Source organism: Oncorhynchus gorbuscha, linkage group LG01 (assembly GCF_021184085.1).
Source record: "Oncorhynchus gorbuscha isolate QuinsamMale2020 ecotype Even-year linkage group LG01, OgorEven_v1.0, whole genome shotgun sequence".
NCBI lineage: Eukaryota > Metazoa > Chordata > Actinopteri > Salmoniformes > Salmonidae > Oncorhynchus > Oncorhynchus gorbuscha.
In genome coordinates, this window is record NC_060173.1 from 92,664,937 (window position 1) to 92,689,189 (window position 24,253).

Genomic DNA, 24,253 nt, shown 5'->3' on the forward strand with positions numbered 1-24,253 from the left:
TGATACATGTATTACAAAAGGATGCAGTCGATGATGTAGAGTACAGTATATACATATGCATATGAGATGAATAATGTAGGGTAAGTAACATTATATAAGGTAGCATTGTTTAAAGTGTCTAGTGATATATTTACATCATTTCCCATCAATTCCCATTATTAAAGTGGCTGGAGTTGGGTCAGTGTCAATGACAGTGTGTTGGCAGCAGCCACTCAATGTCAGTGGTGGCTGTTTAACAGTCTGATGGCCTTGAGATATAAGCTGTTTTTCAGTCTCTCGGTCCCAGCTTTGATGCACCTGTACTGACCTCGCCTTCTGGATGATAGCGGGGTGAACAGGCAGTGGTTCGGGTGGTTGATGTCCTTGATGATCTTTATGGCCTTCCTGTAACATCGGGTGGTGTAGGTGTCCTGGAGGGCAGGTAGTTTGCCCCCGGTGATGCGTTGTGCAGTCCTCACTACCCTCTGGAGAGCCTTACGGTTGAGGGCGGAGCAGTTGCCGTACCAGGCGGTGATACAGCCCGCCAGGATGCTCTCGATTGTGCATCTGTAGAAGTTTGTGAGTGCTTTTGGTGACAAGCAGAATTTCTTCAGCCTCCTGAGGTTGAAGAGGCGCTGCTGCGCCTTCTTCACGACGCTGTCAGTGTGAGTGGACCAATTCAGTTTGTCTGTGATGTGTATGCCGAGGAACTTAAAACTTGCTACCCTCTCCACTACTGTTCCATCGATGTGGATAGGGGGGTGTTCCCTCTGCTGTTTCCTGAAGTCCACAATCATCTCCTTTGTTTTGTTGACGTTGGACTTGGCCTTTTACCAAATAGGGCTATCTTCTGTATACCAACCCTATCTTGTCACAACACAACTGAATGGCTCAAACGCATTAAGAAGGAAAGAAATTCCACAAATTAACTTTTAACAAGGCACACCTGTTAATTGAAATGCATTCCAGGTGACTACCTCATGAAGCTGGTTGAGTGTGCAAAGCTGTCATCAAGGCAAAGGGTGGATACTTTGAAGAATCTCAAATCTATTTTGAATTGTTTACACTTTTTTTAGGTTATTACATTATTTCAACATTATTTCATAGTTTTGATGTCTTTCACTATTATTCTACAATGTAGAAAATAGTTGTTTTTTTAAATAAGAAAAACCCTTGAATGAGTAGGTGTGTATGAACTTTTGACTTGTACTGTATTTCAGTCTAGCAAACCAGGCAACTAAAAGCAACTTTCTAAACAATGTTTTGGTTCGTTTCTAGCTTGTTAGCTAGCTAGCTAATGTTACGTGTGCTGGCTAGCCAGTTCAAATAATGACCATATCATATAGCTGACAACGTCTTCACTTTAGCTCATTTGTCTTCATTATTACAGGAAAATAAACTCACAACAAGATCATTATTTACAAGTTAATGGCGACCCAATTATAGAAAATAGCTTACGGTTGTGAGTGTGACGGAATAAAAGCAGGGCGTTCATATGTAGACTTTTAGAATTTGGACACGGTCTCATTGGCCTAGCGTTATATCCTAACTTGACTTTGGTGCAGGTCATGATCCTTCACATTACCATCTCTGGTAAACACATACTATATCAAATAAATGTGAGGTTATGACAGAGCCAAGTGACTTGGTGTATAGCGAGAATAGGAGAGGGCCTAGAACAGAGCCCTGGGGGACACCAGTGGTGAGAGCGCGTGGTGAGGAGACAGATTCTCGCCACGCCACCTGGTAGGAGCGACCTGTCAGGTAGGACGCAATCCAAGCGTGGGCCGCGCCGGAGATGCCCAACTCGGAGAGGGTGGAGAGGAGGATCTGATGGTTCACAGTATCGAAGGCAGCCGATAGGTCTAGAAGGATGAGAGCAGAGGAGAGAGAGTTAGCTTTAGCGGTGCGGAGCGCCTCCGTGATACAGAGAAGAGCACTCTCAGTTGAATGACTAGTCTTGAAACCTGACTGATTTGGATCAAGAAGGTCATTCCGAGAGAGATAGCGGGAGAGCTGACCAAGGACGGCACGTTCAAGAGTTTTGGAGAGAAAAGAAAGAAGGGATACTGGTCTGTAGTTGTTAACATCGGAGGGATCGAGTGTAGGTTTTTTCAGAAGGGGTGCAACTCTCGCTCTCTTGAAGACGGAAGGGATGTAGCCAGCGGTCAGGGATAAATTGATGAGCGAGGTGAGGTAAGGGAGAAGGTCTCCGGAAATGGTCTGGAGAAGAGAGGAGGGGATAGGGTCGAGCGGGCAGGTTGTTGGGCGGCCGGCCGTCACAAGACGCGAGATTTCATCTGGAAAGAGAGGGGAGAAAGAGGTCAGAGCACAGGGTAAGGCAGTGTGAGCAGAACCAGCGATGTCGTTTGACTTAGCAACGAGGATCGGATGTCGTCGACCTTCTTTTCAAAATGGTTGACGAAGTCATCTGCAGAGAGGGAGGAGGGGGGATTCAGGAGGGAGGAGAAGGTGGCAAAGAGCTTCCTAGGGTTAGAGGCAGATGCTTGGAATTTAGAGTGGTAGAAAGTGGCTTTAGCAGCAGAGACAGAGGAGGAAAATGTAGAGAGGAGGGAGTGAAAGGATGCCAGGTCCGCAGGGAGGCGAGTTTTCCTCCATTTCCGCTCGGCTGCCCGGAGCCCTGTTCTGTGAGCTCGCAATGAGTCGTCAAGCCACGGAGTGGGAGGGGAGGACCGAGCCGGCCTGGAAGATAGGGGACATAGAGAGTCAAAGGATGCAGAAAGGGAGGAGAGGAGGGTTGAGGAGGCAGAATCAGGAGATAGGTTGGAGAAGGTTTGAGCAGAGGGAAGAGATGATAGGATGGAAGAGGAGAGAGTAGCGGGGGAGAGAGAGCGAAGGTTGGGACGGCGCGATACCATCCGAGTAGGGGCAGTGTGGGAAGTGTTGGATGAGAGCGAGAGGGAAAAGGATACAAGGTAGTGGTCGGAGACTTGGAGGGGAGTTGCAATGAGGTTAGTGGAAGAACAGCATCTAGTAAAGATGAGGTCGAGCGTATTGCCTGCCTTGTGAGTAGGGTGGGAAGGTGAGAGGGTGAGGTCAAAAGAGGAGAGGAGTGGAAAGAAGGAGGCAGAGAGGAATGAATCAAAGGTAGACGTGGGGAGGTTAAAGTCGCCCAGAACTGTGAGAGGTGAGCCGTCCTCAGGAAAGGAGCTTATCAAGGCATCAAGTTCATTGATGAACTCTCCGAGGGAACCTGGAGGGCGATAAATGATAAGGATGTTAAGCTTGAAAGGGCTGGTAACTGTGACAGCATGAAATTCAAAGGAGGCGATAGACAGATGGGTAAGGGGAGAAAGAGAGAATGACCACTTGGGAGAGATAAGGATCCCGATGCCACCACCCCGCTGACCAGAAGCTCTCGGGGTGTGCCGAGAACACGTGGGCGGACGAAGAGAGAGCAGTAGGAGTAGCAGTGTTATCTGTGGTGATCCATGTTTCTGTCAGTGCCAAGAAGTCGAGGGACTGGAGGGAGGCATAGGCTGAGATGAACTCTGCCTTGTTGGCCGCAGATCGGCAGTTCCAGAGGCTACCGGAGACCTGGAACTCCACATGGGTCGTGCACGCTGGGACCACCAGATTAGGGTGGCAGCGGCCACGCGGTGTGGAGCGTTTGTATGGTCTGTGCAGAGAGGAGAGAACAGGGATAGACAGACACATAGTTGACAGGCTACAGAAGAGGCTACGCTAATGCAAGGAGATTGGAATGACAAGTGGACTACACGTCTCGAATGTTCAGAAAGTTAAGCTTACGTAGCAAGAATCTTATTGACTAAAATGATTCAAATGATACAGTACTGCTGAAGTAGGCTAGCTGGCAGTGGCTACGTTGTTGACTTTGTAGGCTAGCTGGCAGTGGCTGCGTTGTTGACACTACACTAATCAAGTCGTTCCGTTGAGTGTAATAGTTTCTACAGTGCTGCTATTCGGGGGCTAGCTGGCTAGCTAGCAGTGTTGATTACGTTACGTTAAAAGAACGACAATAGCTGGCTAGCTAACCTAGAAAATCGCTCTAGACTACACAATTATCTTTGATACACAGACGGCTATGTAGCTAGCTATGTAGCTAGCTACGATCAAACAAATCAAACCGTTGTGCACAGATTATACACGTGACGTTAGCTAGCGAGCCAGCCAGCTAAAGTTCGCTAGCGAGCCAGCAGGCTAAGCAGAAACTTAGTCAAGCTAGCTACATATTCAGATATTCTATCTTACCCGTATAGATGGATGGACACTTCTCCCTCTCTGTCACGGATGCCATGGTTGCCCTTAGTTTGAAGATGTAATCCTGAGACAGGTTTTCTCTTTTCAACTCCCTCTGCATATTTGCAATCAAACGCCAGAATTTCCTCCAACTCTTTCGCTATTGTACTCTAATGCCACCGGGTATTCCACTGATTTGGAAACTCGGTCCTCCAGAAAGTGGAGAGCAACACTTTTGCGGTTCTCCTACGTGATATCCTTTTTTTTTAAAGCCACGTTAGAAAGGATTACCTACACATACTGACCAGCTCCTGTTATAGACAGACGCTTGCTACATGGCATTTTTTTTAAAGAAGCTTTACGTTCAAATGCCTCTCCGTGAGGTAGTCACGTGTGACATACGCCTAGTTTCCTGAAACGAGTCACATGTTTGCTATTATGAGTTTACCTATCCATCCATGCCCATTCCCTAATGAATCCGTAGCATCTAGCAGTACTTTCTCAGCTTGTCGGACGACTCAAATTGAATTCTTCAGAATGATCGGATATGAAAAGCCAACTGACATTTACTCCTGAGGTGCTGACCTGTTGCACCCTCTACAACCACTGTGATTATTATTATTTTACCCTGCTGGTCATCTATGAACATCTTGGCCATGTTCTGTTATAATATCCACCCGGCACAGACAGAAGAGGACTGGCCACCTCTCATAGCCTGGTTCCTCTCTAGGTTTCTTCCTAGGTTCTGGCCTTTCTAGGGAGTTTTTCCGAGCCACCATGCTTCTACACCTGCATTGCTTGCTGTTTGGGGTTTTAGGCTGGGTTTCTGTACAGCACTTTGAGATATCAGCTGATGTAAGAAGGGCTTTATAAATACATTTTATTTGATTCCGCTGCTCTATGTTCGCTACATACTTCAGTCTGAGACTGCCATCGTTGAAGTCGTTTGTGGGGATGTCAAAATTAGGTGTGTTGTACAAGCAAAGGTTATCAGCAATTGGATCATCTCTAACCAATCAGAGTATCAAAGCCAATGACACATTTTGAAAATGCTGCTTTACCCATGTGTGCTCTGGCTCTTGCCCAACCCATTGGTTTCTGGGACCAATCATAATGGTTAGAATATGTTTGTGTTCTAGAACTTGTCGGGGAGATACTCAAATCCAGACTAATTGCTGAGAAGAAACTAACGTCCGTGGGCCGGAGCAAGAGTTTGGCCGGAGCAAGAGTTTGGATAGCCAGGCAACTTCTCTGCACCAATGTAGATCTGAAAGAATTGGATAAGTGTATCGACCCATTGCAACTGTAAAAGGAGAGCGTATCAGTGTGTGAACACACAACAGACTAATCCTACTTGAGAAAGGAGTATTTACTGTTCTCATATTTTTCTCTCTCCCGTTATCATCCTCTTTTTGTCATGTCTGTTCCCCACTGAGGCTTTTATTTTCAAAGGTCAGATTGAAACACTTCTGCCTCCTTTCTCTCAATCCTCCTCTCAACCACTTTCACTCTGCTCTCTCGTTCTGTCTCTTTCTCTGGCTTCCCTCCACTCCCCCTCTCCTCCTCCTTGCCACCACTCACCCATCTCATCTCTCTCTCCCTCTTTTCTTCTATCCCTCTTTCTTCCCTTCTCCTTATCTCCTCCTTTTCCTCCTTTCTCTATCTATTCCTGTGTGTCGAGTGTATGCGCTGCCCTCTGGCTTTTGGTAATGTTGGTGCTCTTGAGAGCTGAGAGCTGTTGTGGGTCTGAATGCAGCCTCCCTCAGCCTGAGTGATTGAGTGAAAATGGAGGGAGTACCCTTCTTAATTCTTCCACTACTGCTCCTCTGCACCACACACCCCTCTTCCTTCCCTCTCCTCCTCTCTCTTACTCTTTCATTTTCACTTGCTCTCATTTTCTATTTGCTCTGTCTCTCTTTCTGCCTTCATATTCTTTCTCTCTTTTGAACAGAAACTTGACTTTGCTTTTCTCTGTGTCTATGGCACTCTCTCCCTCGCTCTCTGTTGCTTTCACCCTCTGTCATGCCCTTTTCTCTCCTTCTCTACCTCTCATAAAAAGCACCAGACAGGTTCTACACAGATTCTGATCTCCCTACCTCGCTCTTGTGCTACACTGTGCTCCTGCACGATCAGCTCATGTTTGAAAGTAAGAAACTTTTTTAACATTAAACGTCTCTTCCCTTGAGATTAAAGTAATATGTTACAGTTTTCCTGCAAGATATAAATTGCCACATTGATGTTTGTTATTCAAATTATACTCTGTGGACTCTTGGGTTAAAGAAACCAATGTGTCATTTTGTAATTTGGGTGAACTATCCCTTTAACAGTTTGGCCTGTCAATCAATTGCTGTGGGTAGGGTTGTCAGGAGAGGGGGCAGGATGTTTGTGAGTCACAGAGTTGTTAGGGTTTCAGACCTGTCAATCAAACACTGGGTGGGAATTTGAAGGAAGGCAGTAGATTAGTAATCTAGTCAGAAAAATTAGTCTTATCTACTAGCGGTGTAACGTTGCAGGTATTTGTACCAAACTGTTTGGAATGGGGACCTCGGTTCGGTCCGCACTGTGAAAAAAACACTACACCTATATGATATGTCTACACTGCCTTATAGGCCTATGACTCTGGAGTAAATCTGAGATTTAAAAAATATATATAATTCTGCCTCTTCCGTTAAAACAACTTGAGCCTATGCGCATGTTGTAATCAAAATTGGAATCTTATTGGGTGCATTTCAAACTGTCCTTTTGTGAGGTGCAACCGGGAACTAGTTCTGTACGATGGCGAGTGGTGGATAAACCAGAATTAGAGGATCCTCCATCATTGTTTAAATATCCAGTTTGGGAACATTTGGTCTTCCCACTAGATTACAACGGCGATGGACAGAGTTGTGGATAAAACGGTAACATTATATCATCACACTCAACGAGAATAGCCTATGCAGCTGCCAACACCTCAAATATTTTGACACATTTACACTAACATCACCCCAGTATACTGGAGCAAGATGGAAACGCAAAGAAACAGCACCACAACATCGCCTCTCCTCTGCATTAAAGCAGCCTTAGGCAACTGATTCTAACCAGGGCAAGGAAATTACAAAAGCAATAGGTAGGCTTGTGTTTATATATACAGTACCAATCAAAAGTTTGGACACACTTACTCATTCAAGGGTTTTTCTTTATTTTTACTATTTTTTACATTGTAGAATAATAGTGAAGACATCAAAACTATGAAATAACATGTAGTCATGTAGTAACCAAAAAAGTATATTTATATATTTTGATTCTTCGAAATAGCCACCCTTTTCCTTAATGACAGCTTTGCACACTCTTGGTATTCTCTCAACCAGCTTCACCTGGAATGCTTTTCCAACAGTCTTGAAGTAGTTCCCACATATTCTAAGCACTTGTCTGCTTTTCCTTCACTCTGCGATCCATCTCAATTGGGTTGAGGTCGGGTGATTGTGGAGGTCGGTCGGGTGATTGTGGAGGTCGGTCGGGTGATTGTGGAGGTCGGTCGGGTGATTGTGGAGGTCGGGTGATTGTGGTCTGAAGACTTTCTGTGTGTGTGTGTGTGTGTATGTATGTATGTATGTATGTGTGTGTGTGTGTGTGTGTGTGTGTGTGTGTGTGTGTGTGTGTGTGTGTGTGTGTGTGTGTGTGTGTGTGTGTGTGTGTGTGTGTGTGTGTGTGTGTGTGTGTGTGTGTGTGTGTGTGTATGTATTAGTCAGCAGCAGGTCACAGTGAAATATCAGGCACTGAGCAGGCTGTTTCTGAGTGGGTGGGGAGGGTGAGGGCCGGAGAGTGAGTAGTGGGGAGAGCCGGAGTGGTTGGGTTTGTGTTGAGTGCACTGGTTGAGAGAGCTCTGCAGGGGGCTGCTAAGTCTCGTGAGTGAGAGGAGAGAGCAGCACAAGCACACATCGTGACAACTTTTTACCAGTTGTAGGTATGCTATTTAGATTGTCAATATAGAGACATCTATTTCCAACCATTTTTCTATAAAACATATTAATGCATTAGAACTGATGCGCATCAAGAAATGATGGAGACAAAGCACTGGAAACCCACTTTAGGCACACTAGAGCACTTTAGATATATTTGCTTGGGGGTGGTTTAAAGTAAATGTCGACTTTGATTATGGAAAACCATATCAAGCAAAGGGTTTTACTCATGCTCAGTTCTTGGGTCTTGAGCTCTGCGTGAGGGGAAATTTGAAATGGAAAGTTATGGATATCCCTCGTCTGCTTCTGTTATGGGAGGAAAGTCCACAATGAAACTGACATTAAATGTGGAGAATGATACATTTGCATCTGTTGGCTATCAAATATCCTATTCATTTCTATGCCATTGTAGGCTTCTGTAGCCTACCATTTGACACAATAAATATGTTGAAATGACAATATCGCTGGAGTCGTTGCAAATCAGTTTGTGCCACTTATGTAGGCTACCTGGAGCTGGCAAACTATTTTAATAAATAACTTCTGTTTATTGTTGTTGAAGCCTTGTCTTATTATGCTATTATTAATGGCCATTTTTAGTTAATTCAATTGGAAGTTCTCAATTGTGATCATGGTCATACAGCTCTATCACAAATGTATCATTCTCCACATTTAATGTCAGTTTCGTTGTGGACTTTTCCCTGAAATGAGATGTCGGCCTATCAGGGGCCATTTAAGCTACCTGCATGTAGCTCAGAAAAAGTTGTATTACAATCATAAACCCAGATTTAAGTCAATCTTGCAAATAGGCCATTTATAATGGTTTGTAGTCTTAAAACTTCTTATGGCTGGGGGCAGTAATGAGTAGCTTGGATGAATAAGGTGCCCAGAGTAAACTACCTGTTACTCAATCCCAGTTGCTAATATATGCATATTATTAGTATATTTGGATAGAAAACACTCTGAAGTTTCTACAACTGTTTGAATGATGTCTGTGTGTATAACAGAACTCATATGGCAAGCAAAAACCTGAGAAGAAATCCAACCAGGAAGTGGGAAATCTGAGGTTGGTTGATTTTCAACTCATTCCCTATTGAAGATACAGTGGGATATTGGTCATGTTGCACTTCCTAAGGCTTCCACTAGATGTCAACCGTCTTTAGAAACTTGTTTGAGGCTTCTACTGTAAAGGAGGGGCTCATATGGGCTCTTTGAGTCAGTGGTCTGGCAGAGTGCCCCAAACTCGTGACACTCGTTCACGTGAGAGGTAGCAGACAAAGGAATTCTCCGGTTGGAACATCATTGAAGATTTATGTTAAAAACATCCTGAAGATTGATTCTATACATCGTTTGATATGTTTCTAAAGGACTGTAACGGAACTTTTTGACATTTCGTCTGCTCCTAGTGAACACACTTTGAGATTGGATTTGTTTACAAAACGCGATAACAAAAGTAGCTATTTGGACATAAATGATGAACATTATCGAACAAAACAAACATTTATTGTGGAACTGGGATTCCTGGGAGTGCATTCTGATGAAAATCATCAAAGGTAAGTAATATTTATAATGCTATTTCTGACTTCTGTTGACTGCACAATATGGCGGATATCTTTTTGGCTTGTTGGGTCTCTGAGCACCGTACTCAGAATATTGCTTGGTTTGCTTTTTCCGTAAAGCTTTTTCGAAATCTGACACAGTGGTTGCATTAAGGAAAAGTTTATCTAAAGTTCCATGTATAACACTTGTATTTTCATCAACATTTATAATGAGTATTTCTGTGAATTGATGTGGTTCTCTGCAAAATCACCGGATGTTTTTGGCACTACTGAACAACGCGCCAATGTATACAGAGATTATTTGATATAAATATGAACTTTGTCGAACAAAACATACGTGTATTGTGTAACATGAAGTCCTATGATTGTCATCTGATGAAGATCATCAAAGGTTAGTGATTAATTCTATCTCTATTTCTGATTTTTATAACTCCACTCTTTGGCTGGAAAAAATGGCTGTGTTTTTCTGTGACTTGGCTCTGACCTAACATAATCATTTGGTGCTTTCGCTGTAAGGCCTGTTTGAAATCGGACACTGTGGTGGGATTAACAACAAGATTACCTTTAAAATGGTATAAAATACTTGTATGTTTGAGGAATTTTAATTCTGAGATTTGTAGTGGAAATTTTCTGTATTTACCAAATCATGAGAGCAAACCACACACAAGTCAGAGTTATCATAAAGTCCATCTTTAATTATATGAGCTCCATCACAACCCTGTGACTCTCAGATCAATTCAGTGTCTATAAATGAATTCTCTGAGTGCTTACAAAACAGTTCATTTATAGCCAAGACACACCCATCTCAACTCACATGACGAATAACAGATCTTAGGAACATTACAGAGGAAGACTTTACTTGAGAGAGGAGTATTCCATAGCCAGACAGCATTAGCTATAAATTATCGTTCACTTTGCTCTCCTAAAATGAGGATCTACTTCTCGTTCTTGGTACAACATAGTACCAAGACATTAGGATATATATAAATTGTCATTTTAGACACTCCCATTCTGGACAAGCTCACGGAGACACAGTGACTGGCACACAGACATTGTGGAGCCCAGAGATAATTGGTTCCCCCTCAATCATCCCTTCACATGGTTTAAAAGATATGTTTACATATGAAGACAAGCTTGTCCTCTCCACTCTCTACGGCCCAAGTAACTGACCCCATGACAGAGAAAGGATAACTGCAAATGGCCACCACTATAGTACAACAAGATACATTATATATGAGAAGTAACTCACAAGCATATAATGAACATAAAACATCTTGTCTATGTTACCCAACTATTCTGATTAATCCCCAACAGATTTCTGTTGTTTGAATTTGGCGCCCTGCACTTTCACTGGCTGTTGTCATATCGATCCCGTCGATCGATCTCAGCCCTATGAAGTTTTTAATATCTGGCACATAATAACAGCACAATTGCCAGAAAGTAGGCTATCATTTGTCAGTGTTTCTTGGACAGAGATTTCGAGATTCTCTGTCCAACTTTAATCACTCATCTAATCACAAATATCCTATCGGATTTATTTATAGTTATGCAAATGCACATACATTTTTTTTGCAATCATTGGAGATTTTAATGAGGGCAAATATATATTTTCTCTTGCTACATATTCAAATTCCTTTAACCAGTGGTGTATTGTACTTTAGAAAAAATAATTTTTGGTACTACTTATGTAGTTTTTGGGGGTATCTGTACCTAACTATGTATATTTTTTGCCATTTTTACTTTTACTTCACTATATTCCTAAAGAAAATAATGTACATTTTACTCCATGCATTTTCCCTGGCACCTAAAAGTACTCGTTACATTTTGAACGCTTAGCAGGACATGAAAATGGTCCAATTCACACTTTTCAAGAGAACATCCCTGGTCATCCTTACTGCCTCTGATCGGGCAGAGTGCTGGAGTGTGCCTCTGGCTTTCCGTAAATAAAATAAAAACAAGAAAATGGTGCCATCTGGTTTGCTTAATATAAGGAATTTGATATGATTTTTACTTTTGATACTTAAGTATATTTTAGCAATTACATTTACTTTTGATACTTAAGTATATTTAAAACCAATACTTTTAGACTTTTACTCGGTGACTCACTTTTACTTAAGTCATTTTCTACTAAGTTATCTTTACTTTTACTCAAGAGTGACAATCGGGTACTTTTTTCACCACTGCCTTTAACCTCACGTTAAGCTTGCAATAATTCATATTTTGATGGAAATATGAAATGTGCCTCTAAGTCATTACAAACTACGTTGATATTCCCTCTATAATGTTTAGGAAAATGGTTTATTGGATAAATGTGGCAACTGCTTGCTTGCTGCGCACCCAAAAAAATTGGGCTAGTTTTCAAGCTTTGTGGGCAGGTTTTGAATGGTCATTGGACTAGAAATTTCAGCTAGACCTGGCAACCCTGCTGAGAAGTCACTTTAGCGGTCACTGGCAAGTTTCAACATGGGCTTTGAATCTTAGGAAAATAAAAACAAGATGTTTGGACATAACTAGATTTAAGAATAGCAAAGGGATATAGGAGATTGACTTTATTCAGTCAGTTTGACATCTTTTGTAAACTGGTCAGCACTTGCTGTTCGGTCATCAATCAAACCACAGTAAATAGCCGATGCGCCCCGGCTCCGCAGCTGGCTATAGCATAAGCCTATAGAACATACGAAAGAAAATAAATGAATGTGCCACAAAACGATAATTATGTTGATTTCATCTCATCTTTACCACTTACATGGAATGTGTAAATTCACTCACAGGAGACGATGAAGAAGCATCATGCTCACCTTCTTCTGTGAAAATAAATTTAACTGCAGCCAACCACAGAGCACAAAAATAAGAGGTAGCGGGCGGGGGACAGACAGCAGACTGACAAACCAGCAGTGTTTCCTTGTCATCTCTCACTTTGTGACTGACAGGCTGTCGAATCAAATTAAAAGTGTATTTGTCACATGTACCGAATACAACAAGTGTAGACCTTACAGTGAAATGCTTACTTACAAGCCCTTAACCAACAATGCAGCTTTAATAAACATAAGCGTTAAGTAAAATATAGATAAGTCCATTTTTTTTTTAAAAGTAACAAATGATTAAAGAGAAGCAGTAAAATAACAGTAGCGGGGTAATATTCTGGGGGTACAGAGTCTATGTGCGGGGGCACCGGTTAGTTGAGATATGTACTTGTAGGTAAAGTTAGTGACTATGACTATGCTTAGATAGTGACTATGCTTAGATAATAAATTGAGAGTAGCAGCAGTGTAAAAGAGGGGGGAAATGCAATTAGTCTGGGTAGCCATTTGATTAGCTCTTCAGGAGTCCTATGGCTTGGGGGTAGAAGCTGTTAAGAAGCCTTTTGGACCTAAACTTGAAGCTCCGGTACCGCTTGCCGTGCGGTAGTTTAGAATGGCTAGAGTCTTTGACAATTTTTAGGGCCTTCCTCTGACGACGCCTGTTATAGAAGTCCTGGATGGCAAGAAGCTTGGCACCAGTGTAGTACTGGGCCGTACGCACTACCCTCTGTAGTGCCTTGCGGTCAGAGGTGGAGCAGTTGCTATACCAGGCAGTGATGCAACCAGTCATGCTCTCGATGGTGCAGCTGTAGAACTTTTTGAGGATTTGAGGACCCATGCCAAATCTTTTCAGACTCCTGAGGGGGAATGGGCTTTATCGTGCCATCTTCACAACTGTTTTGGTGGTTTTGGACTAGAGGTTGACCGATTTAATCGGAATGGCCGATTAATTAGGGACGATTTCAAGTTTTTTATTTTATTTTAATTCTTATTTTTTATTTTTACACCATTATTTAATCTTTATTTAACTAGGCAAGTCAGTTAAGAACACATTCTTATTTTCAATAACGGCCTAGGAACGGTGGATTAACTTCCTCGTTCAGGGGCAGAACGACAGATTTTTACCTTGTCAGCTCGGGGGATTCAATCTTGCAACCTTACAGTTAACTAGTCCAACGCTCTAAGCTCCTGATTGCATTGCACTCCACAAGGAGACTGCCTGTTACGCGAATGCAGTAAGCCAAGGTAAGTTGCTAGCTAGCATTAAACTTATCTTATAAAAACAATAAATCAATCATAATCACTAGTTAACTACACATGGTTGATGATATTACTAGTTTATCTAGCGTGTCCTGCGTTGCATATAATCGATGCGGTGCGTATCGTTGCTCCAATGTGTACCTAACCATAAACCTCAGTACCTTTCTTAAAATCAATACACAGAAGTATATATTTTTAAACCTGCATATTTAGCTAAAAGAAGTTTGCAGGCAATATTAACCAGGTGAAATTGTGTCACTTCTCTTGCGTTCATTGCACACAGAGTCAGTGTATATGCAACAGTTTGGGCCGCCTAATTTGCCAGAATTTTTAGACTTATGGATGCCACCCGTTAGATAAAATACAGAACGGTTCCGTATTTCACTGAAAGAAGGTGGTGGCTGGTGTCGTTGTGTTCCTGGTTTGAGCCCAGTTAGGGGTGAGGAGAGGGACAGAAGCTATACTGTTACACTGGCAATACTAAAGTGCCTATAAGAACATCCAATAGTCAAAGGTTAATGAAATACAAATGGTATAGAGAGAAATAGTCCTATAATTCTTATAATAACTACAACCTAAAACTTCTTACCTGGGAATATTGAAGACTCGTGTTTAAAGGAACCACCAGCTTTCATATGTTCTCATGTTCTGAGCAAGGAACTTAAACATTAGCTTTCTTACATGGCACATATTGCACTTTTACTTTCTTCTCCAACACTTTGTTTTTGCATTATTTAAACCAAATTTAACATGTTTCATTATTTATTTGAGGCTAAATTGATTTTATTGATGTATTATATTAAGTTAAAATAAGTGTTCATTCAGTATTGTTGTAATTGTCATTATTACAAATACATTTTTTTTAAATGGCCGATTAATTCGTATCAGGTTTTTTGGTCCTCCAATAATCTGTATCGGCGTTGAAAAATCATAATCGGTCGACCTCTAGTTTGGACTATGAGTTTGTTGGTGATGTGGACACCAAGAAACTTGAAGCTCTCAACCTGCTCCACTACAGCCCTGTCAATGAGAATGGGGGCATGCTCTGTCCTCCTTTTCCTGTAGTTTACAATCATCTCCTTTGTCGTGATCACGTTGAGGGTGAGGTTGTTGTCATGGCACCACATAGCCAGGTCTCTGACCTCCTCCCAATAGGCTGTCTCGTTGTTGATGATCAGGCCTACTACTGTTGTGTTATCGGCAAACTTGAGGATGGTGTTGGAGTCGTACCTAGCCATGCAGTCATGAGTGAACAGGGAGTACAGGAGGGGACTGAGCATGCACCCCTGAGGGGCCCCCGTGTTGAGGATCAGTGTGGCGGATGTGTTGTTACCTACCCTTACCACCTGGGGGTGGCCCATCAGGAAGTCCAGGATCCAGTTGCAGAGGGAGGTGTTTAGTCTCCGGGTCCATAGCAATCGCCGATCGCTGCAGCTGTACATAGTCCATCGGTATATAGCCCACCCAATTTACCTACCTCATCCCCATACTGTTTTTATTTCATTTACTTTTCCGCTCTTTTGCACACCAGTATCTCTACCTGCACATGTTCATCTGATCATTTATCACTCCAGTGTTAATCTGCTAAATTGTAATTATTCACTCCTATGGCCTATTTATTGCCTACCTCCTCATGCCTTTTGCACACAATGTATATAGATTATTTTTTTCTACTATGTTATTGACTTGTTTATTATTTACTCCATGTGTAACTCTGTGTTTTTGTCTGTTCACACTGCTATGCTTTATCTTGGCCAGGTCGCAGTTGCAAATGAGAACTAAAAATAAATAAAAAATGATCACTAGAAGATGCATATTGTTCGTTCTAGCGGGAGACACCAATGTGGACTTTTCTGACTCACGAATTAAACCGTGAAACGTAAATGAAAAGAAGCCTAGGCCATTTATGAAATGAAAAAAGTAGCCGGATGACAATTAGTCTGTTATCGGCTGTTTAGCCGACAGACAGCGCTCATGGAAAACACTGACGCACGCTCATACACACATACTGTTTTACCTTAGGCACTGGGTAGTAGCTCCTGGGCACCTTACCTTTCTAATTCCTAAACTTGACCATTGGTGAAATAAAATCTTAGATCAGTGTCTAGGGGCTCCTTCATCCAACTTCATCTGAGTGTGTGTGTCATGTGTTTTGAAGTTAGTTGTGCCCAGCTGTTGTAGTACATAGCCCTCAGAAATGAGCCCAGCAGAGAGAAGCTGTGCACACACACACACACACACACACAAAAACGATATGCATAATCATGGTAGCAATTATTATGGAAAAGTTAGAATAAAGGTGGACACAACCGTTCACCTGACACAATCCTAACATTACACTGTTGATTGGATGTGCATTTTACATTTACAGTACTTTTCGCCCCATTTGTTGATAATGAAATCTGTAAATACTCTGGATACATTCGTAAAATGATAGGGGCAGGTGAAACATTTTTTATTTACATTTTTTATTTACATTTTTATTTCACCTTTATTCAATTTAACACGGTAGGCCAGTTGAGAACACGTTGTCATTTACAACTGTGACCTGGCCAAGATAAAGCAAAGCAGTGCGACAAAAACAACAACACAGGGGTTACACATTAACAAACGTACAGTCAATAACACAATAGAAAAATATATGTACAGTGTGTGCAAATGTAGAAGAGTCGGGAGGTAATGCAATAAATAGGCCATAGAGGTGAAATAATTACAATTTAGCATTAACACTGGAGTAATAGATGTGCAGATGATGATGTGCAAGTAGAAATGCTGGGGTGCAAAAGAACAAGAGGATAAGTAACAATATGGGGATGAGGTAGTTGGGTGTGCTATCTACAGATTGGCTGTGTACAGGTACAGTGATCGGTAAGGTGCTCTGAAAGCTGATGCTTAAAATTAGAGAGGGAAATATAAGACTCCATAATTTGCAAATAAATTCATTAAAAATGTGATTTTCTGGATTTTTTTTCACTCATTTTGTCTGTCATAGTTGAAGTGTACCTATGATGAAAATGACAGGCCTCTCTCATCTTTTTAAGTGGGAGAACTTGCACAATTGATGGCTGACTAAATAATTTTTTGCCCCACTGTATATGGGGCTTTGGTGGCAAAACGGATGGCACTGTGATAGACTACATCCAGTTTGCTGAGTAGAGTGTTGGAGGCTATATTGTAAATTACATCACCGAATTCAAGGATCGGTAGGATAGTCAGTTTTGCGAGGGTATGTTTGGCAGCATGAGTGAAGGAGGCTTTGTTGCGAAATTCGGAAGCCGATTCTAGATTTAATTTTGGATTGGAGATGCTTTATGTGAGTCTGGAAGTAGAGTTCACAGTCTAGACACCTAGGTATTTGTAGTTGTCCACATATTCTAAATCAGAACCGTCCAGAGTAGTGATGCTAGTCGGGCAGGAGGGTGCGGGCAGCAATCAGTTGAAGAGCATGCACTTAATTTTACTAGCATTTAAAAGCAGTTGGAGGCCACGGAAGGAGTGTTGTAGGGCATTGAAGCTCATTTGGAGATTTGTTAGCACAGTGTCCAAAGAAGAGCCAAATGTATACAGAATGGTGTCATCTGCGTAGAGGTGGATCAGAGAATCACCAGCAGGAAGAGCGACATCATTGATATATACAGAGAAAAGATTCGGCCCGAGAATTGAACCCTGTGGCACCCCCATAGACTGCCAGAGGTACGGACAACATGCCCTCTGATTTGACACACTGAACTCTATCTGAGAAGTAGTTGGTGAACCAGGCGAGGCAGTCATTTGAGAAGCCAAGGCTATTGAGTCTGCCAATAAGAATGCAGTGATTGACCGCCTTGGCCAGGTTGATGAAGACTGCTGCACAGTACTCTTTTATCGATGGTGGTTATGATATCGTTTAGGACCTTGAGCTTGGTTGAGGCTCTGCTCGCTGAAGTGTTTTAGGGAGCATTTGACAGTGATGAGGGGTGGTCGTTTGACCGCGGACCCATGCAAAGAGGCGGTGATCGCTGAGATCCTGGTTGAAGACAGCAGAGGCATATTTAGTGGGCAAGTTGGTCAGGATGATGTCTAAGAGGGTGCCCATGGTTACGAATTTAGCGTTGTACCTGGTAGGTTCCTTGATAATTTGTGTGAGATTGAGGGCATCTAGCTTAGATTGTAGGACGGCTGGGTTGTTAAACATGTCCCAGTTTAGGTCACTTAACAGTATGAACTCTAAAGATAGATGGGGGCAATCAATTCACATATGGTGTCCAGGGCACAGCTGGGGGCTAAAGGGGTCTATAACAAGCGGCAATGGTGAGAGACTTGTTTCTGGAAAGGTCGATTTTTTTAAAAGTAGAAGCTCCAGCCTTAATAGCTAAGGCATATTGAGGCTGGAGGCTCTACAGTGAAATAAGACAATCACTAACCAAAACAGCAATAGACATGGCATATTGGCATTAGGGAGAGGCATATGTAAAGGTTCTGAGCTTGCGGTGGGAATCCGGAGATATGGTAGAGAAAAAGCAGTCCGATATGCTCTGGGTTTATATCGTGCTGTGCAGACTGGCAGGAATTGAATTGACCGGGCTGAGGCTGGCTGATGTTCGAGTTAACGGTGTAGAATGCTAGCTAGTTAGCTGGCTAGCTTCTGATGGGGGTTCCGGTGGTTATAAAGTGTAGAAAATATCAGATCCGTACCACATTGGGTGAGGCGGGTTGCAGGAGAGTTTGTTCAGTCCGTAGAAGGAAATTGAGATTAAAAATATGTAGGAAGAAAACGATATATACACGGGATGGGACAAGACAAAGCAGACGTCCGACTGCTACGCCATCTTGGAACGTAAAGACAGAGTTTGAGTCAGTGGGCTAACTGGTGTCTCCAAGTGGCCACACACCTCTCCAAAGTGGGCACAGTTCCTAAGTAATTTCATTGCACTTGTATAACTCAAAGAAGAGTACAATCTTTGTGTTTTTACAAGGCAATTCAGAGAAATTGTCATTTTGGTGCCCATAGAAAGGAGTCAACAGTGCTTGCTTGTATGACATCAAAGCGGTATTTATTATACAAATCTAAATACATAGTCATCTTAATTTACAGCATTTCCCGCACTCAGACAACAAAATATGTGCAAATGTTGCCCAATTAGCTGCAGGGAAGGAGGCAACTTCTTGTCAGGTGCGGTGCTCAAGTTCAGAACGTTTGTCAGTCAAAACCCATACAGCACGGTGAAGCACAGAGCCTGATGTAATTTATAGCATGTTACTGTAACCCATCAGTAGGTTAGTGTAAAGGGCTAATGTATGGTGATTAACAGTGCTGCTCTCTGTCTCCCCCTCCAGGCTATAGATAAGTATTGCAGGGTCAGCGGGGGGTTCTCCGGGGTCAAGGATGTCTACTCGTCCAACCCAACCTACGACGACGTTCAGCAGAGCTTCTTCCTGGCCGAGACGCTCAAGTAAGTCCTCAGCCATTTTGAATCAAGACTGCACACCCAATAGCTCTCGGGTTGGCCAGCCCCTGTTCTAGGGTGATATTACACTGGTTGTTGTTTTAGGCTGAGGTGAGGTGGAGTGGATGGGGCAGCTCCCCTGTGTCCTGTTCATTCACTTCCAATTAGTTTGAGATGGGGATGTCCTGGCCTGGCAGCCCCTGGAATGCACTGGAACTGTGTGCTTTACTACCCTCTGCTGGTGACTGTTTATTGCTGTTCACATTGTCTCACCTGTACCATACAAATAGCACGGATGAACAGAATATAGCAGCTGAATATTGTCTACTCTTTCCCTCCTCCTTGTCTTTCTACCTCGCCCTCCCTCTATCTTGTCCAGGTATCTGTACCTGTTGTTCTCCAGTGATGACCTGATGCCTTTGGAGAGCTGGGTGTTCAACACGGAGGCCCACCCCCTGCCGGTACTGCACCTGGCCAACCTCACCCTCCCAGGAAGCCAGGCCCAGCGGTAGAGACCAGGGGTCCTCCAGGGGACCAATGCGTCCTTGCCTCCCTGCCTCCATCTCTCCCTCTCACTACTACAGACTGCAGAAGGAGAGAGCTCAGACCATTGTAGAGTGGAGGGGACTGGAACAATAGCTCCTTTTCTTATTCTTTAATTCTCTCACTCTCACTTTCTATAGCTCTCTGCTGATCAGAAGGATGGTGGGTGCGTTCAGCTTTTGTGATTGCCCTCGTAATGTGACTTTTTTGTCAGGAGGCTTGATTTGTTTTCACCAAACTGTCTCATAACGGACGCATACAGGGGCGAGAGGGTGTATGGAGTCTGAACGAACAAACAGACAGACTTCTCTGAAGGGATATGTATATTCCAGACAGAGTCAGACTGACAGTAAAACTGAACACTATGCGATCAGTGGGGTTTGTTGATTTTTGTTTTTTTCATTCTATCTTTTGGACACTGATTGGCGGGGACACAACAATGTGACCCTCCTGGTCCGTCTGCCATTTTCTGTTTACTCTCTTGACCTGGAACTGTATCAGTGTTGCTTTGTGGATAGGAGCAACGGCTTAATGCGTCCCCCTCTGGCACCTTTCTAAAGTGGGCCTGTGAAATGGAATTGATATCCCTTGCGTTCTCTATGCTACATTCTGCCATTACTGTTCTTTCTCTATCATTCTCTCTTTCCATCTCTCATCATTAGCAGGTGAAATAGTATAGCTTAGCCTGGCCTCAAATAATTTTGTTGCTGCTATTCAACCAATGCTGCTTCTCTCTCTCCTCTCAACCTTGTCTTATCACTCCATTCCACCTCCATCTTCTCTTTCTTGTCATATTTCTTCACTTCTCCAGTCACTCCTCTTGCCTGGTCAATTTCTGTTCCTGTCTTTCCATAAATCACTAACACTCCACAGGCAAATTGGACAGGTCTTGATTTGGCCGTGATTCTTGTCTGCTGATAAAATGGCCCCTGTGGATAAATTGTTATGCACTTTGTTGCTTGGATTACTGAGAGGGAAAAGGGAGTGAAGTTACAGCACTGTAGGAGCTGAAGACACAAAGCCCTTCATTTATTATCTCTGTGTCTTTGACTCCTTTTAAAATGACTGACACAGAGCCATATTGTTGCTCTAACACTACCACTGATGGGTATAGCCTGGAGTTTTTCCTGTTCAGGAACAACTCCCCACCCTACTGATAGGGTTCTACCTAAACTGTTTCTTGTTCTCATTCCAATCACCACTCGCATATTAGGACTTGGGTTCCGTCACCTGTGCGATGAGTATGTTGAATGATATGCCATTCATTCTCTATGGGCTGTGTTCTTAATGGACCTTTTGTGTTTCATATGAATGTTGTTTCTGCAACAGTAGATGGAACGGAAGGAACTCTGCTGTGTTTAGTGAGGAATCTGTGATTGGTGCATTGGGGTGGATGGGGATACACTTTAGGTTTAGGGGACTGAAGGTAACACTGCAAAATAGAAATGTACCCTAGAAGAAATACCATTTTTGTTGGAAGTATCAATTAATTTAAAGCCTTATCAAGTGTTGCTATGTGTGATGCCTTTGGCCAATACTTTTTTTAATGTATTTTTATTTTACAAAATGTTATTCATACACAAGCTCATACACCACAAGCTCATACACCACAAGCTCATTCCCCACAAGCTCATACACCAGTCTGCTAGAAACCCAGCTGTCGCTCTAGCAGACCCATGATGATGAAGGAATAGTGATGAGGATAATGTTGGGGTTGGGCTGATTACAGAACAACCCACCTTGCCAATCGATAAAGCCATACTATATTTGTGTTGCTGCTTAGCTAATTGGTTGGTTTCTGTCACTAATTTCTCATGTCTTGAATGAGTACCACCTGGCTGCACCTGTACAACACTTGTCTCACTCTATTCCTCTTTCCTCTGTCACACCCTTTCTACTCATTCCTATCCCTCCAGCTTCTATTCCTCTCTTTCTCCCCTGCTATTGCTCCCTCAGTCCCCATCTGTCAGCAGCTCAGTGTCTCCCTCCTCATGGTGGTGGCAGTAGCAGCAGCCTACTGGGGTAGAATGGTATGAAGTATGTTTATAACCTCCACCTCACTCTGACATCCTCACTCTGACATCATCACTGCTTCCTGTCTGGGGAGAAAGCCCAGGCGTTCTTTGGCACCGTCAGTCGCCGGGAGGATGTTGATTTTGAAAAAAGTGTTCCGTATTTGTATTTTTACTGAACAAAAAAAAGACCTGTAAATATGTTTAAAATGAGACAATAAAGATGTTATGGAAAGTGAACAGAATAACTCAAATGGTGTCTTAGTAATGTTTGTTTCCTGTTGTCCACTCTGTTCCCTTATCTAACGCATTTACCTGCAGGATTTAGCTTGCGGTGCTCAGCACCTTTTTACTATACTTTTTTATAGAATGTTTATAGAAGGTGAAGTAGAATGTTTATAGAAGGTGAAGTCGTCTTCTCTTTCAGCTCCTGTCCTGAGGGGGGCAGTCTTGCTTAATATCCAAAATACAAACATCAATTCAACAGCTAGTAAGACTTAACAATAACGTTTCATTGATTTCAAAGATTTTAAGATTCTATTTGAGACTTTGAACACCCAAACTGTGATCGGACACTTGGCAGGGATGATTTGTGATATAATCCCAGTATCTAAAGATTAAAGTTAAAGCTTAAGCTGTCCCTCATATGTGGTACTGCCTGGGATGGGAATTACCGGAATTGCAAAGAGAACTCCTGCGCACTTTATCTTTGCATGTGTCGTTGATTGTCTGTTTCCGTTTCAATCTAGGACCTTTCTGCCCCAGTCAGCCTGCTGTGCCCTGCTCTCCATGATGTTATCTGAGTATGAAGCCGTTAACAGTTACAGGGAGCAGCAGGTCATAGTCCTGGCATGCAGCCTCTGCCTACAACACCACAGCATGGCACACTACGCTCTCTCTCTCCCTGTCATAACAACTGCTGTTAATAGAAGACAAAACAGCATGTCAGTGCAGAGATATAATTTTTTCACAGTTTTGTTTTTTGTTTCTGTTCATCTAAGTGATTTGAGCAGATCAGTTCAGTAATGTTTCTTCCATCTGTCCAAATTGGGATGGAGGCCTCTCCTGCTCGCATCCACCCCTAATTTCTCAGTTTGTCATCAGTTGCCATGACAATGGGCTGACAGGTCAGGATGGATAGGCAGAGAGCAGGGTCTGACCCTTGGATATCCATCTGACCTGAGGAGAACCCTTGTGTTATATGGTTTTCAGATAACGATCTTCAGACGTACAGGCCGCATCTTAACAGTCTAAAATGGCTTCCTCTTCATCTGCACGGATCTGAAAGCACAGGATAGGTGAAAGCACAGGATAGGTGAAAGCACTATGGTGTTTGCATACTGTTGATTTTCTTCCAGGTCTTTCAGATCACTGCAGTTCAAGGAAAAGAGACCAATAGAAAAAATAAAGCCACTTAAAGACTTGAGATGCACTGATGTACTGGTCCAGATGGCCAGAAAGAGAACTGGCAATAATGAAGCATAGCAAAACACATGAGTAAATTAAGCCTTGTCTGTTTCTAGAAAGCCTTTCAATTACATTATAAGGATATATTTGCCTGTGCTCTTGAAGAAGGGACTAGTTGGATGTGGGTAATAAAGAAGGTTAGGAAAATATTTGGGCATAGATTTCTATCGCTGGTTATGTGTGCACTGGTTGCTCCTCTAAATGTCATTATTGGTTGACTTAAAAAGTTTGTTGTCTATGAACTGGCAAAATGTCCTGCTCCAGTAGGCTCATTCATCTGCACACACCCTGGAGTGGAACAGAGTTGAGTGTATATTTGTGTGTAGAGGAACAGGACAGGTGTGTCGAAGATGGAACGCTGCCAAGGTTACAGTGATCTGAATGGGTAAATACAGACTTGATGTCCCAAGCAAATAACTCTTTCACTTTTTACATGCACAGTACCATCGATTCAAGAATCTTAGCTAGACAAGGAAGCCTTGAAATAATGATGAAGATCCCTACTATCCCCGCCCTTATGGAGTGGCAGCACAAGAGCTGATTTCCGTACGTTTGGAATATTTGTTGGTAACAATGTTAAATAAAAAATGTTGGTTATTGAGCCAACAATAATGAGCGCTGCACACGTAAGCAGACTAGGATCCAATTGGTCGGCCCCTGTGGATTTCTTGTCTATTGCTAGCACAGCATCCATGACTTATTTTTATGTAAATATCCTAAAAGAAAAGCTTTGACTATAATTTCTCTGGTCATTCAGCACGTTTCCCCTATCATTATCCAGCCCAATATCATTGTGAATAGACTTAGAAGCATTTCACTGTAAGGTCTACACCTGCGCATGTGACAAATTAAATTTGATTTGATTTGAAGTTATTTCAAAGAGAGCCCGCTGAAATAAAATGGTGATTAAAATGGTGATTAAATGCATCAATGATGTCATTTTTTTCCTGTAATGAGGTCAGTGTCTGAATTAATTTGTCGTGGCAGAGAGGAGGATGTACAACCCTTCAGGGATCAGGGATAGCTACAATACAATCCAAAGTCACAAAA

General features: G+C 42.6%; 1 protein-coding gene across 2 annotated transcripts in view; it reads left to right on the forward strand.

The window, feature by feature from the left end:
• The window catches only part of LOC124046005 (mannosyl-oligosaccharide 1,2-alpha-mannosidase IB), a 140,646-nt gene extending 118,665 nt beyond the window's left edge, over positions 1-21,981 (forward strand). For both annotated transcript variants that reach the window (XM_046365896.1, XM_046365906.1), the window contains 2 exons: positions 19,072-19,187; positions 19,561-21,981. In XM_046365896.1, coding sequence (XP_046221852.1) covers positions 19,072-19,187; positions 19,561-19,693 — 249 coding nt within the window. In that variant the 3' untranslated portion in view covers positions 19,694-21,981. The remainder of the gene's footprint in view (positions 1-19,071; positions 19,188-19,560) is intronic.
• Positions 21,982-24,253: the final 2,272 nt, after the last annotated feature.